This window comes from Scyliorhinus torazame, chromosome 9, assembly GCF_047496885.1.
Source record: "Scyliorhinus torazame isolate Kashiwa2021f chromosome 9, sScyTor2.1, whole genome shotgun sequence".
Taxonomy (NCBI): Eukaryota; Metazoa; Chordata; class Chondrichthyes; order Carcharhiniformes; family Scyliorhinidae; genus Scyliorhinus; species Scyliorhinus torazame.
In genome coordinates, this window is record NC_092715.1 from 104,126,839 (window position 1) to 104,142,427 (window position 15,589).

Genomic DNA, 15,589 nt, shown 5'->3' on the forward strand with positions numbered 1-15,589 from the left:
CCTGCTCCTGTGGAAGTTATACAGTCAAGTGTGACTGTATTTAACACCTGAAGTGTTTTCTGCTCCATACCCTAACCTGCTGCGTACATGCCGCCTCCCCGTCCCAGCCTACCATGTGCAAGCCCCAACACACTTTGTTCATGGCCCCCAACTCGCTGTGTACACAACTCCAACATACCATGTATATGCACCCCAATTCGCCATGTACATACAGTCCAATTCTGGATGTACACATCTCCAACTCACTGTATATATATCCCCAACTCATCATGTACACGCCCCCAACTCACCGTGTATCCTTCCTACAAACACATTCTGTACAGTGTACTCTTTCCCCAACCTGCCGTGTACTCTTTCCCTCAACCTGCCATGTGCTTCATATCCACCTGCCGTGTGCCCTTCCTCCCACCCACCATGTGCCCTTACTCCCACCCACCATGTGCTCTTCCACCAACCCGCCGTGTGCTCTTCCTCCAGCCTGCCGTGTGCTCTTCCTTCAACCCGCCGTGTGCTTTAACTCCAACCCGCCGTGTGCTTTTCCTCCAACCCGCCGAGTGCTTTTCCTCCAACCCGCCGAGTGCTTTTCCTCCAACCCGCCGAGTGCTTTTCCTCCAACCCGCCGAGTGCTTTTCCTCCAACCCGCCGAGTGCTTTTCCTCCAACCCGCCGAGTGCTTTTCCTCCAACCCGCCGAGTGCTTTTCCTCCAATCCGCCGAGTGCTCTTCCTCGATCTCGCTGTGTGCTCTTCCTCCAACCCACCGTGTGCTCTTCCTCCAACCCACCGTGTGCTCTTCCTCCAACCCACCGTGTGCTCTTCCTCCAACCCACCGTGTGCTCTTCCTCCAACCCGCCGTGTGCTCTTCCTCCAACCGGCCGAGTGCATTTCCTCCAACCCGCCGAATGCATTTCTTCCAACCCGCCAAGTGCATTTCCTCCAACCCGCCAAGTGCATTTCCTCCAACCCGCCGAGTGCTCTTCCTCCAACTCGCTGTGTGCTCTTCTTCCAACCCGCCATGTGCCCTTTCTCCAACCCGCCGTGCGTTCTTCCTCCAACCCGCCGTGTGTTCTTCCTCCAACCCGCTGTGTGCTCTTCCTCCAACCCGCTCTGTGCTCTTCCTCCAACCCGCCATGTGCCCTTCCTCCCACCCGCCGTGTGCTCTTCCTCCAACCCGCCAAGTGCTTTTCCTCCAACCCGCCGAGTGCTTTTCCTCCAACCCGCCGAGTGCATTTCTTCCAACCCGCCGAGTGTTCTTCCTCCAACTCGCTGTGCGCTCTTCCTCCAACCCACCGTGTGCTCCTCTTCCAACCCTCCGTGTGCTCTTCCTCCAACCAGCCGAGTGCTCTTCCTCCAACCAGCCGAGTGCTCTTCCTCCAACAAGCCGAGTGCTCTTCCTCCAACCCGCTGAGTACTCTTCCTCCAAACCGCCGCCGAGGGCTCTTCCTCCAGCCTGCCGTGTGCTCCTCTTCCAACCCTCCGTGAACTCTTCCTCCAACCCGCCGTGTGCTCTTCCTCCAACCCGCCGAGGGCTCTTCCTCCAACCCGCCGTGTGCTCTTCCTCCAACCCGCCGTGTGCTCTTCCTCCAACCCGCCGAGTGCTCTTCCTCCAACCCGTCGAGTGCTCTTCCTCCAACCCGCCAAGTGCTCTTCCTCCAACCCGCCGAGTGCTCTTCCTCCAACCGCCAAGTGCTCTTCCTCCAAACTGCCGTGTGCTCTTCCTCCAACCCGCCAAGTGCATTTCCTCCAACCCGCCGAGTGCTCTTCCTCCAACTCGCTGTGTGCTCTTCTTCCAACCCGCCATGTGCCCTTCCTCCAACCCGCCGTGTGCCCTTTCTCCAACCCGCCGTGCGCTCTTCCTCCAACCCGCCGTGTGCTCTTCCTCCAACCCGCCGTGTGCTCTTCCTCCAACCCGCCCTGTGCTCTTCCTCCAACCCGCCATGTGCCCTTCCTCCCACCCGCCGTGTGCTCTTCCTCCAACCCGCCAAGTGCTTTTCCTCCAACCCGCCGAGTGCTTTTCCTCCAACCCGCCGAGTGCATTTCTTCCAACCCGCCGAGTGTTCTTCCTCCAACTCGCTGTGCGCTCTTCCTCCAACCCACCGTGTGCTCTTCCTCCAACCCGCCGTGTGCTCCTCTTCCAACCCTCCGTGTGCTCTTCCTCCAACCCACCCTGTGCTCTTCCTCCAACCAGCCGAGTGCTCTTCCTCCAACCAGCCGAGTGCTCTTCCTCCAACCAGCCGAGTGCTCTTCCTCCAACCAGCCGAGTGCTCTTCCTCCAACCCGCTGAGTACTCTTCCTCCAAACCGCCGCCGAGGGCTCTTCCTCCAGCCTGCCGTGTGCTCTTCCTCCAACCCGCCGTGTGCTCCTCTTCCAACCCGCCGAGTGCTCTCCCTCCAACCCGGCGAGTGCTCTTCCTCCAACCCGCCGAGGGCTCTTCCTCCAACCCGCCGTGTGCTCTTCCTCCAACCCGCCGTGTGCTCTTCCTCCAACCCGCCGAGTGCTCTTCCTCCAACCCGCTGAGTGCTCTTCCTCCAACCCGCCGAGTGCTCTTCCTCCAACCCGCCGTGTGCTCTTCCTCCAACCCGCCGAGTGCTCTTCCTCTAACCCGCCAAGTGATCTTCCTCCAAACTGCCGTGTGCTCTTCCTCCAACCCTCCGTGTGCTCTCCCTCCAACCCGCCGTGTGCTCTCCCTCCAACCCACCGAGTACTCTTCCTGCAAACCGCCGCTGAGTGCTCTTCCTCCAAACCGCCGCCGAGTGCTCTTCCTCCAACCGGCTGAGTGCTCTTCCTCCAACCCGCCGAGTGCTCTTCCTCCAACCGTAGTACCCACGCCCCATATCTACTTGCCCACAAAGCACAGTAGACTTTCCCATCCTGCTAATGATGCGCTCGCATGAATTAGGAGCAAAAGTAGGCCATTTAGCCCCTCAATTCTACTCTGCCTATTGATAAAGTCATGGCTGACCAACTCCACTTTCCTGTTTATCCTCATAATCCTTGAATGCGTTGTTGGTTAAAGATCTATCCAACTCAGCTCATTGCCATTTTTATGGTAGTGGGCAGTCTTGGGTTCACCCATCCTCAAACTGAACGACACTTTATTGACCTATTTAGATCATGAACCCATAGTGCAGGTGGCTGTCTGATTGAAACTTAACAGTTGCCGGATGAGTTTGCCTGGGCCTGGGAAAGACATTGTGAAATGGAGGTTACAATTGACATTGCCAGCTTTTTACAGCACCCCTTGTTAGCCAGAAAGAGTAGGAGTACTGGCCCAAACCCTCAAGGAAGTTTTTGGGCTCCCTATGCCGATCATGGCTTCTCTCTCTCTCCGTGCAGTGATTGGTGACCTCCTCTATCATCTCCAAGTCCTAATTTGTGGCTGCTTCCCATCTAATTGCCCTTTCTTCCCCCATATTGGATGAGCCTACCATTCAGTATGATTATAGCTGATCCTCTGCCTCAACTGCACTCACCTGCCTTCTCCGATCCGTCAATTCCCTGAGAGATCAGAAATCTATCTTGTCCCTGCCTTGAACATACTCAGCAATGGACAGAAACATAAGAAATTATTATAAGTTTTGGCCAAGACATGAGGGAGAATTCTCTTGCTCATCTTTGAAATGGTGCGTTGGGATCTTTTACATCCACTTCATATAGCACTCCCTCAGCAATGCATTGGCGTATCAGAATGGATTGGACATTCACATCTCCAAGGTGGGATTTGAATGCACTGGTTTTACTGGTTCGAAGGTAAGACTTCCACAAACTTAGCTATGGTTAACTGAATGCAATTGAGGGCTGTAACTCCTCCACCTCCCCGGCACTCTGCCCAGCTCCCCGTAGATATTGGACACATTAAGTCTAGAATTGATAGAAGTGCTAAGATCAAAAGGAATAGGAGCATGAGTAAGCCATGAGGCCCCTCCAGTCTGCGTTAAATTCAGTAAGATCATGGCTGATCTTCAACCACAATTAACTTTGCCACCCAATTCCTTGATTCTTTTAAGATTCCAAAAATCTTTTGATGTCAGTTTTGAATGTATTTAATATTCACGTATGAGCATCCACAGCACTCTGACTAGAGAATTCCAAAAATTCGCAACACTCTTGTGATACAATTTCTCCTCATCACAGTCCTTACCCTGAGACTATGAACTCTAGTTTAAGGCTCTCCAGCCTGGGGAAATTACTTCTCAGCATCTACCATTTATTCCTGACCTCTGTGTTCTGTCCTTTACCCAATCCTCTGTTACCCATGCTAATAACAAAGAACCAAGAAAAGTACAGCACAGGAACAGGCCCTTCGGCCTTCCAAGCCCGTGCCGACCATGCTGCCCGACTAAACTACAATCTTAATATATTACCCTAATCCCGTGAGGCCTTATCCTTTACTGTAGTACCTAATTGAATGCCTTTTAGAAAATCCAAATATACTACATCCACTGGTTATCCTTTATTTATCCTACTAGCTACATCCTCAAAAAGCATTAACAGATCTGTCAAACACAATTTTCCTTTTGTAAAACCGTGATAGCTCTTCCTAATCGGATAATGATTTTCTATGTACTCTGTTATCAGTTTCTTAACAATGGATTCCAGCAATTTCCTGATGACTGATGCCTGGTTAACTAATCTGTTTTTCTTGTTTTCTCTCTCCCTCCTTCCTTGAATAGCGGGGCTACATTTCCAATCCACTGGGACTGTTCCAGAATCTTTTTTCTTTCAAAATAATTTTTATTGATGTTTTCACAAAATATCAACAACAAAATGAAAATGGAACCCAATAGAATTAAATAAAACAACCCTCGTGCCCCCTCCCTCCTATTCCTAGATAATAAATTAACACCCTGAATTAACACATAGCAAACATAGCAAATATATACACCCCCTCAGATCCCCCAGTGTAGACAAGCAAGAATAAAATAGAACCCCCCCCCCCCCCCCGGGTTGCTGCTGCTGCTGACCATTGTCTACCGTTCTGACAGGAAGTACAAGAACGGTTGCCACCGCCTAAAAAACCCTTGTACCGATCCCCTTAAGGCAAATTTCACCCTCTCCAATTTAATAAACCCCGCCATATCATTGATCCAAGATTCCACGCTTGGGGGCCTCGCATCCTTCCACTGAAGAAGAATCCTTCGCCGGGCTACCAGGGACGCAAAGGCCAGAATACCGGCCCCTTTCGCCTCCTGCACTCCCGGCTCCTCTGCAACCCCAAATATTGCAAGCCCCCAGCCCGGTTTGACCCTGGATCCTACCACCCTCGACACCGTCCTTGCTACGCCCTTCCAAAACTCCTCCAGCGCTGGGCATGCCCAGACCATATGGGTGTGGTTTGCTGGGCTCCCTGAGCACCTAACACACCTGTCCTCACCCCCACAAAACCGGCTCATCCTTGTTCCGGTCATGTGTGCCCTGTGCAGCACCTTAAACTCTAAGGCTGAGCCTCACGCACGAAGAGGAAGAGTTCACCCTCCCAAGAGCATCTGCCCACGTCCCCTCCTCGATCTCCTCCCCCCAACTCCTCCTCCCACTTCCCTTTCAACTCCACCACCGAGGCCTCCTCCTCCTCCTGCATCACCTGGTAAGTTGCCGAGATCTTCCCCTCTCCAACCCACCCCACCGAGAGCACCCTGTCCTGCACCGTGCGTTGCAGCAGCAGCGGGAATTCCACCACTTGCCACCTGGCAAACGCCCTTACCTGTAGATACCTAAAGGTGTTCCCCGGGGGGAGCCCATACTTCTCCTCCAGCTCACCCAGGTTCGCGAACTTCCCATCCACAAACAGGTCCCCCAACCTTCTTATCCCTGCCCTGTGCCACCCCGAAAACCCTCCATCTATTCTCCCTGGGACAAACCGGTGGTACCCCGTATTGGGGTCCACACCGAGGCCCCCACTTCCCCCCTGTGCCGCCTCCATTGCCCCCAGATTTTGAGGGTAGCAGCCACCACCGGGCTCGTGGTATACCTCATTGGAGGGAGCGGCAGCGGCGCCGTTACCAGCGCCTCCAGACTCGTACCCTCACAAGACGCCGTCTCCAGCCTCTTCCATGCAGCCCCCTCCATCACCCACTTGCGAACCATCGCCACATTGGCAGCCCAGTAGTACCCACAGAGGTTGGGCAGTGCCAGCCCCCCCATCCCTACTCCGCTCCAGGAACACCCTTCTCACCCTCGGAGTCCCTCGCGCCCACACAAACCCCGTTATGCTCCTATTAACCCGCCTAAAGAAGGCCTTCGGGATAAGAATGGGGAGGCACTGGAACAGGAACCAAAACCTTGGGAGCACCGTCATCTTAATTGACTGTACCCTACCCGCCAGGGACAGCGGCAACGCGTCCCACCTCGTAAACTCCTCCTCCATTTGCTCCACTAGCCTCGTGAAATTAAGTCTATGCAGGGCCCCCCAGCTCCTGGCCACTTGGACCCCCAAATACCTGAAGCTCCTCTCTGCCCTTTTTAGTGGGAGCTCACCAATCCCCCTCTCCTGGTCCCCTGGGTGAACCACGAACAACTCGCTCATCCCCATGTTGAGCTTGTACCCTGAGAAATCCCCGAACTCCCTGAGGATCCTCATTACCTCCGGCGTTCCCCCCACCGGGCCCGCCACATATAGCAGCAAGTCGTCCGCATAGAGCGACACCCTATGCTCCTCCCCACCCAGTACCAACCCACTCCTGTTCCTCGACTGGGACTGTTCCAGAATCTAAGGAACTTTGAAAGATAATGGCTGTGATTCTCTGAAATCCCGGCCAAGTGTTGACGCTGGCGTCAAAACCGGCGCCGGCGTCAACGAGCCTCCAGGTCCAGGCATTCACCCCTTCCTAGGGGGCTAGTATGGCGTCGGAGTGCTGTGCGCTCGAAAACCGGCGCGGGTCCATGCATGCGTGTGGGTTGCCATCTCCGTGCCGGCCCCCGGGCAATATGGCAGAGCCCTATAGGGGTCCGGCGTGGAGAAACATAGGCCCCCCCTGCAATTAGCCCACCCGCTGATCGGTAGGCCCCGATTGCGGGCCTGGCCACCATGGAGGCCCCGCCCTGGAGTCGGATCCTCCCGGCCCCCCCCCACCCCCCCCCCCCACCCCCCACCAGGACGGCCCCCGCAGCCAGAACTCCGAGGTCCCGCTGGGTAGGACCATATGTAACCCACGCCGGCGGGACTCGGCAGGCATTCGGCCCGTCGAGCACGGAGAATCGCTGGGGGGGGCCGCTTTAAACGGCCCCCGACTTGCGCGGCAGCGACCGCGCGGGCGCAATTAGCACCGATTCTCCAGTTGCCAGAGAATCAGCGGCCCGCCATCGGAGCAGCATGGCACGATTCTCTTACCCCCCCCCCCCCCCCCCCCCCCCCCCCCGCGCCGATTCTCCAACCCGGCGTGTGATCAGAGAATCCCGGCCCATAGCCGGTGCATCCACTATCTCTGCAGCAGTTCTTTTAGAACTAGGCAATCTGTTCCAGGGGATCTGTCAACTTTTACTCCCATTAATTTCTCCAGTACTTTTTCCATCTCCAGTTTTGTACTACCAAACAACTACTTTTCCTTTATTTAAAAAAAAAAAATTTGGAGTACCCAATTCATTTTTTCCAATCAAGGAGCAACTTAGCATGGCCAATCCCCCCAACCTGCACATCTTTGGGTTGTGGGAGCGAAACCCATGCAAACACGGGGAGAATGTGCAAACTCCACACGGACAGTGACCCAGAGCCGAGATCGAACCTGGGACCTCGGCACCGTGAGGCAGCAGGGCTAACCCACTGCGCCACCGTGCTGCCCCTACTTTTCTTTATTAATGTTAATTACTTTAGCTTCCTGACTCTTGTTAGACTCTAGGTTACGCATTATGTCTGGTTCGTTTTTTGTGTCTTCTACTGTGAAGACAAACACACAATATTTGTTTTAACAGCCCTTTTCCTGAGTCCCCAATATAATTTCTCCTGTCTGGCCCCCTCATGGACTCACCTTTACTTTGACTGCTCTTCTTTTTTTACACATTTGTAAAAACTCTTGCAGGCTGTTTTTATAGTACAGTAACCGTGACACTCTACCAACCAGGTAATCAGAAAACGAACTGTCACTTTAGCAAATAGAAGCAATTATGAAGTTCTGTGGAACCTGTATACTGTATTATTTTATACTTTAATTTATGCTTTAATGTACTATTGAACATTAAAAGTAGAAAGAATATTGTTCTTTACTTCCATGTACTTGCATATTTGTGCTGTGTTGCTATGGTAAATGGAACTCCATTAACTGGCATTGTTGATTCACCGGCACACCCATTCCCTGTGCATGTTGGATATTAAATATTTTACTGTACCTGCTGGTTTGCACTCATTCTGTTTCACCACGTGATGGGTGACATAGGCAGATACAGATGCGGGTGGCCGCATCATCCACTCCCGTCCCATCGCGTGGCCCCATAACAACATAAATGTCCAATGGGACGATAATTACCTTGAGATGAGACTTCCACCCACATTTGGCGAGAATGTGGGATATCAAATAAAGTATTTCAGTGAGCTAAACATACCTGGAATGGTGATGGGATATCACTCATTTGCCCCCCCCCCCCCCCCATCACACATTGTTTATCAATCACAGCAGGTCTAACCCATTGTGTGGGCAATGGGATAGATCGGATACTGCCATCACAAGTCCGAAACTAACTGGAAGTGGAGTGAGGTCAATGCCTCATTAATCCACAACGGAACCCAGCAAGGCAATCTGGGACCAATACCTCTGAGGGAGATATCATTCCAGCTAAAGGCACAATCCTGTCTTGAAAAGACAATTTTACAAGCGCCCTTAGGTGACCCATTCACAATTTTGCAAATTAAGATCTTTAAGCACCTTTGACAGCACCTTCCAAACCCGTGCCCTCTACCACCTAAAAGGACCAAGACAGCAGATGCATGGGACCAGCACCACCTACTGGTTTCCCTCCAAGCCACTTACCATCCTGACTATATGGTGGCACCAGTGGTTAGTACCAAGGACCTGGTTCAATTCCAGCCATGGGTGACTATCTGTGTGGAGTTTGCACTTTCTCCCCGTGTCTGTGTGGGTTTCCTTCCACAGTCAAAAAAATGTGCAGGTTAGGTGGATTGGCCTATTTAGAATTGCCCCTTAGTGTCTAGGGATGTACAGGTTAGGTGGGGTTATGGGGATAGGACGGTAGGGTGGGCCTCTTCCTTTCAGTGGCCAGTGCAGACTTTATGGGCCGAATGGTCTCCTGCACTGTAGAGTTTCTATGATTCTATATCGCTGTTCCTTCACTGTCGCTGAGTCAAAATCCTGTAACTCCCTCCCTAACAGCACTGTGGGTGTTCCTACACCATATGGACTGCAGCGGTTCAAGAAGGCAGCTCATCACCACCTTCTCAAGGGTAATTAGGGATGGACAATGAGTCCTGGCCTATTCAGCGAAGCCCATATCTCTTGAATGAATTTTTTAAAATCTGAAGCCCCCATCCCCCAAGCTCCACACACCTTACCTAACCCCTCCCATGACCTTATGAGCTATCCACACCCACCTCTGCCCTGACTCTACCTACCTTGCAGCTGACTCTAGCGACAAATGTTGTCGGTACCAATGGTTGACATTAGCAGGTTGGCCTGCAGCTCTTGGAAGTGTGACTTTCTCGCCAAGTGTGAGTGGAAGTCTCATCTCAAGGTAATTATCGTCCCATTGGACATTTATGTTGCTATGGGGCCACGCGATGGGACGGGAGTGGATGATGCGGCCACCCTCATCTGTTTCTGCCTATGTCACCCATTACTGGACATAAAATCCAGCCCTTTAATTGTTTCTCTCTCCACAGATTTTTCCCTGACCAGATGAGCATTTCTTGCATTTACTGTTTTTATTTTGGATTCTCGCATTTGCTGTATTTTACTTTTGGCTTAAGCTTGAGTTGAGGTAGCTATGCTTATCTGGAGTGGTAGTAAATATACTAAAAATTGTCTTTGTAGCCTCCGAAGGGCCAGGAATAATCAACTTCTGCAGCTGTCAATATGACGGGAAAAGGCTTGGTTGCAATTTTCCCAAGGTTGATCGTCAGTCGACACTCACTTTCTCATTTGGGAAAGGTACCAGAAGGTGACTGATGCCTGTGTAAATGTACCTCAGTACGAACTAAAACCTTCAGGAGGGGAATAAATGGAAGCCATTTGTTTTACACCATGTAATCCAAGAAGATCCATGTTTGACAACTGACTTGTTTATGTGTACCCTAATATATTCTCTTCAGAAAATTTGGATGGGAATTTTTTTTTGTGGTGTGTACTCTGATCCTTTGATATCATTACAAATTGCCCATGTTAGCTGAAGCTAAACCGGTGTGAAGATATCTGATATACTGCCTTTAACAAGTGTGCTGATCGTAACTGTAGGAATACATTGGGAACTGTTTGACACGAGGCTGAAAGAAGTCTTTGTGTGATTTGTTGAACAGAGAGACAGCTAGTAGGCAAGAACAAGCATCCTTAACTTGACTGCAAACTGATAGGATTCATGCCAGATAAGTCACAAAGAGTGGAAATGCCTATAACCTACCCTTAACAGATTTAAGATTAGTCTCATTTAGCTCGCATTGCTAAGCAGTGAATCAAATTAGCAATGTAAATCTACAGGGTCTGCTAGTGGGGAAAAATCCACTTTTTATAGATTATTAAAGAATTATGCTGTTGGTTGAGGAGCATCCTTAATTTTGTACCAATACAGAAACCGGGAAAGCTAATTTGTTTTACAGATGAGCTTGGTTGCCTAGTGATGTGTGAACCATCGTGCTGTCAAAGGAACTGCTTTTTATCTCAGTGAAATGAACGTCTTCTCTGTTATGTTTCAGATGATTAAAAGCGCTGTGGAGCTCAGAAGCATTTTCTGGTGAGTTTTCTTTTTCTCCCTTTTCTTCTTTGTTCCCTCTAAAGCAATTCATCACTTTGTCTTTCACTTTGCTTTTATCCCTGCACAGTACGGAGAGTCTCGGACAAATCCATTTTCTTCTACCGAGGCTACAGAATTTTAACTTCATCTGTTGTGGTTACCCCTACAAGTAAAACATTGTTTTAGCTTTGTGGCATCAACACATTTGTCTGTCATTTTTATCTTGTAGACACAGCCTAAGAACATTGAGTGCATATCCCTAACTTTGCCAATTGGAACTTATGGAGCTTAAACATGTTGTAAGTGGTTCTTCTCCAAAAACAAAATTGTGTGTGTATAAAGAACTGCTAAATTAGGCACTTGAAGATCATTAAATATTTATGTGATAATTAATCTTTCATATGTGGGTGTTGGTTTAGAACAATCTCAATCAGATACACGAATTCTACCTGCTTTGTTGGCCCGTAAGAAATTCCACAATTTTGAATTAATTCCTTAGCTATCTACCAGACTCAACAAGGTATTTCCTCGCACTTTCTTCTCCGTAATGTTCAGATATGGGAATGCTAAGGTCAATCAACGTGTTGTACATTGTGGACTTGAAATTCCAGTTGCATCATGGATTCTTAGACTTCCACTTTCTGGTTCTGATGCTGACCTGGCCTTTAATTGCGGGTCTCATCTAATTTAAATAGACGGGGTAGTGCAGATGGTAGTGCATTGCAGGGTGAAAAGCCAATGGAACGTACTGCAGGAGTGGAAGGGAAGCCCAAAATGTGGCCATAGATGGATACAGGATAAGTGCCCAGCAAATACCTGGAGGGGTTAGTGAGGTGGGGGAGAGGGATAGCAGATGTGGTGGTGGGAGAATTGGTGGGAGCAGCAATCATTACTCTATAGTTCCAGAGGTGAAATTCTAACCTGACAGTGGGGAGTGGAGACTCAGCTTGTAATTAATCTTCTTCCAGAAAATAATCTTTTTTATTGTCACAAGTAGGCTTGCATTAACACTGCAATGAAGTTATATAATTTCCTTTAACTCAATAAGATAACCAATGGTGCCTCACAGAAGTCAGCCCCTCACTCCAAAGCCTAACGACCTGGATTTCAGATATCCCAGTGCAGTGTTGATGTTTAAGAACAGCACAGGCAGGCACTAGAGGTAGGCAAGGTGGTAAGAAGAAGCACTTGCTGTAAATCGGTATCTGCACAGTAAGACCAGTTGATGTGCAATCCAGTATTTCAAAGTAAGTCTGTTCTTTGCTTTCTGTGTTTGAGAGAATACTTAGAGTCAAAGAACAAAACAGGCCCTTTGGCCCTCCAAGCCTGCGCCGACCATGATACCTGCCTAAACTAAAACCATATGCACTTACAGAGTCCATATCCTTCCATTCCCACCCTATTCATATATTTGTCCAGATGCCCCTTAAATGCCGCTATCTTACCTGCTCCTACCACCTCCACAGGCAGCGCATTCCAGATATTGACCACCCTCTGTGTAAAAAAAACTTGCCTCGCACATCTGTTCTAAACTTTCCCCCACACACTTTAAACCTATGTCCCCAAGTACTTGACTCTCCTACCCTAGGAAAGAGCATCTGATTATCCACTCTGTCCATGCCACTCATAATCTTGTAGACCTCTATCAGGTCTCCTCTCAACCTCCATCATTCCAGTGACAACAGACCAAATTTATCTAACTGCACCTCATAGCTAATGCCCTCCATACCAGACAACATCCTGGTAAACCGCTTCTGTACCCTCTCCAAAGCAACCACATCTTTCTGATAGTTTAGCGATCAGAATTGTACACAAATTGTACACAATTGTACAGAAAATACGGAAGCATGGGATTCAGGGAGATTTAGCAGTTTGAATCAGAAATTGGCTAGCTGGAAGAAGACAAAGGGTGGTGGTTGATGGGAAATGTTCAGACTGGAGTCCAGTTACTAGTGGTGTACCACAAGGATCTGTTTTGGGGCCACTGCTGTTTGTCATTTATAAAAATGACCTGGAGGAGGGCGTAGAAGGATGGGTGAGTAAATTTGCAGATGACACTAAAGTCGGTGGAGTTGTGGACAGTGCAGAAGGATGTTACAAGTTACAGAGGGACATAGATAAGCTGCAGCGCTGGGCTGAGAGGTGGCAAATGGAGTTTAATGTAGAAAAGTGTGAGGTGATTCATTTTGGAAGGAATAACAGGAAGACAGAGTACTGGGCTAATGGTAAGATTCTTGGCAGTGTGGATGAGCAGAGAGATCTCTGTGTCCATGTACATAGATCCTTGAAAGTTGCCACTCAGGTTGAGAGGGTTGTTAAGAAGGCGTACGGTGTGTTAGCTTTTATTGGTAGAAGGATTGAGTTTCGGAGCCATGAGGTCATGTTGCAGTTGTACAAAACTGTGGTGCGGCCGCATTTGGAGTATTGCGTGCAATTCTGGTCGCCGCATTATAGGAAGGATGTGGAAGCATTGGAAAGGGTGCAGAGGAGATTTACCAGAATGTTACCTGGTATGGAGGGCCGATCTTATGAGGAAAGGCTGAGGGACTTGAGGCTGTTTTCGTTAGAGAGAAGAAGGTTAAGAGGTGACGTAATTGAGGCATACAAGATGATCAGAGGATTGGATAGGGTGGACAGCGAGAGCCTTTTTCCTCGGATGGTGATGTCTAGCACGAGGGGACATAGCTTTAAATTGAGGGGAGATAGATATAAGACAGATGTCAGAGGTAGGTTCTTTACTCAGAGAATAGTAAGGGCGTGGAATGCCCTGCCTGCAACAGTAGTGGACTCGCCAACACTAAGGGCATTCAAATGGTCATTGGATAGACATATGGACGATAAGGGAATAGTGTAGATGGGCTTTAGAGTGGTTTCACAGGTCGGCGCAACATCGAGGGCCGAAGGGCCTGTACTGCACTGTTATGTTCTATGTTCTAATATTCCAAATGAAGCCTAACTAAGACCCTGTACAGCTGCAACATGACTTGCCAATTTTTATATTCAGTGCCCCGACCGATGAAGGCCAGCATGCCATATGCCTTCTCGACCACCTTATCCACATGCGTTGCTACTTTCAGTGATCGGTGGACATGCACGCCCAGATCTCTCTGCCAGTCAATACTCGCAAGTGTTCTACCATTTACTGTGTTAATTCCTACATGCATTGGACCTTCCACAGTGCATTACCTCACACTTGTCCGGATTAAACTCCATCTGCCATTTCTCCGCCAAAGACTCCAACCAGTTTATCTTGCTGTATCCTCTGACAATCCTCTTCACTATCCGCAACTCCACCAATTTTTGTGTCTTCTGCGAACTTACCAATCAGACCAGCTACATTTTCTTCCAAATCATTTATATACACTACGAACAACAAAAGTCCCAGAACTGATCCCTGCGGAACGCCACTAGTCACAGCCTTCCATTCAGAAAAGCACCCTTATACTGCTACCCTCTGTTTACTGTGACCAAGCCATTCTGATTCCATCTTGCCAGCTCTCCTCTGATCCCATGTGGACTGCAGGGGACATAGTTCCCTCTAAACCTCCTAATTGCACCATTGGCTTTTTTATCCTGACCCCTTCTAAAAACAATTTGCACACAATGAGGTTGCACTAATAGCAATAAGATAAATGACCAGAGAATCTGTTTTTAGTGATGTTGGAAAAGAAACCCAGTGTTGGCCAGGACATTGGAAAAACTTCTAATTTAGGAGTACCATGAGATGTTTACATCCACCTGAGAAGATCCTCAGTTTAATGTCTTCATCCAAAGGTTGCCACCTTCTGTAATGTGGTGCTCACTCAGTACTTAACAGGAGTGCCAGTCTAGATGATATGCTCACATTTCTGACATGAATCTTTAATATCCCCAGAGGTAAGGATGCTACCATGAGCCAAGACTGACATCTTAATTTCATACAAACATGTCAGTGAATCATTTGATAATCTTGGAGAATAAATGAACATGTATAGAAAAGAGATGATGGGCACAATTCTACCACCGCATTGCGCCAATTGCGGGAGGGGCCCAAATCACCACACGAATCACCTGACTTACGGCGCCCAGCACGACCTAGGTCACGCCCTCGCTGGGCGTGGTCTAGTTAATTATATTTAAATGATCCATTGGGCTCATTTAAATATGCATGGCCATCTTGACGCCACGTTCACCCAGCGCCCGGGAGTTACTGGCAAGGCCTTAACCGGACACCGATTTATAAAGGTAACGTCGCCATAGTCCCAGATGACCATAGGCTGCTTTCAGCTGACAGGTGGTGATTTAATCTGAGGATCCCCACACCTCAGGAAAGGGGCAAAGTTGAGAAGGAGGGCACCTCATGAATAACCTCAGCTGGAATTTAACCCACACTGGTTAAAAGGCCTCGCTCTGCATCACATAACCAGCTGTCTAGCCAAGTAAGCTAAACTAGCCACCATCTAATTAGTACTGGTCTCCACAAGCGGTGACCAGGCGTGATGGCCAACCGGGGGTCTCCGAGGCGATTGGAGCCCCCAACCCTCTGAGTGGTCAAGGACTGGGTGGGGTGGTACCCTGGCACTCCAGCACCTTGGCAGTGCCAACCAGGCACCCTGGCTATGCCAACCTAGGCTGACAGTGCCAGGGTTTCAGGTTGGCAGTGCTATGGGTCGGGGCCTGAAGGGGCCATGCCCATGAAAGGGGGTGAGGGGGGTATGAAAAGTGG

At 49.6% G+C, this 15,589-nt stretch overlaps 1 protein-coding gene across 3 annotated transcripts in view; it reads left to right on the forward strand.

Moving 5' to 3' along the window:
• The window catches only part of rgmb (repulsive guidance molecule BMP co-receptor b), a 277,533-nt gene that overhangs the window by 247,264 nt on the left and 14,680 nt on the right, over nucleotides 1-15,589 (forward strand). For all 3 annotated transcript variants that reach the window (XM_072516359.1, XM_072516358.1, XM_072516360.1), the window contains one exon: nucleotides 10,847-10,884. In XM_072516359.1, the coding sequence (XP_072372460.1) occupies nucleotides 10,847-10,884 (38 nt within the window). The remainder of the gene's footprint in view (nucleotides 1-10,846; nucleotides 10,885-15,589) is intronic.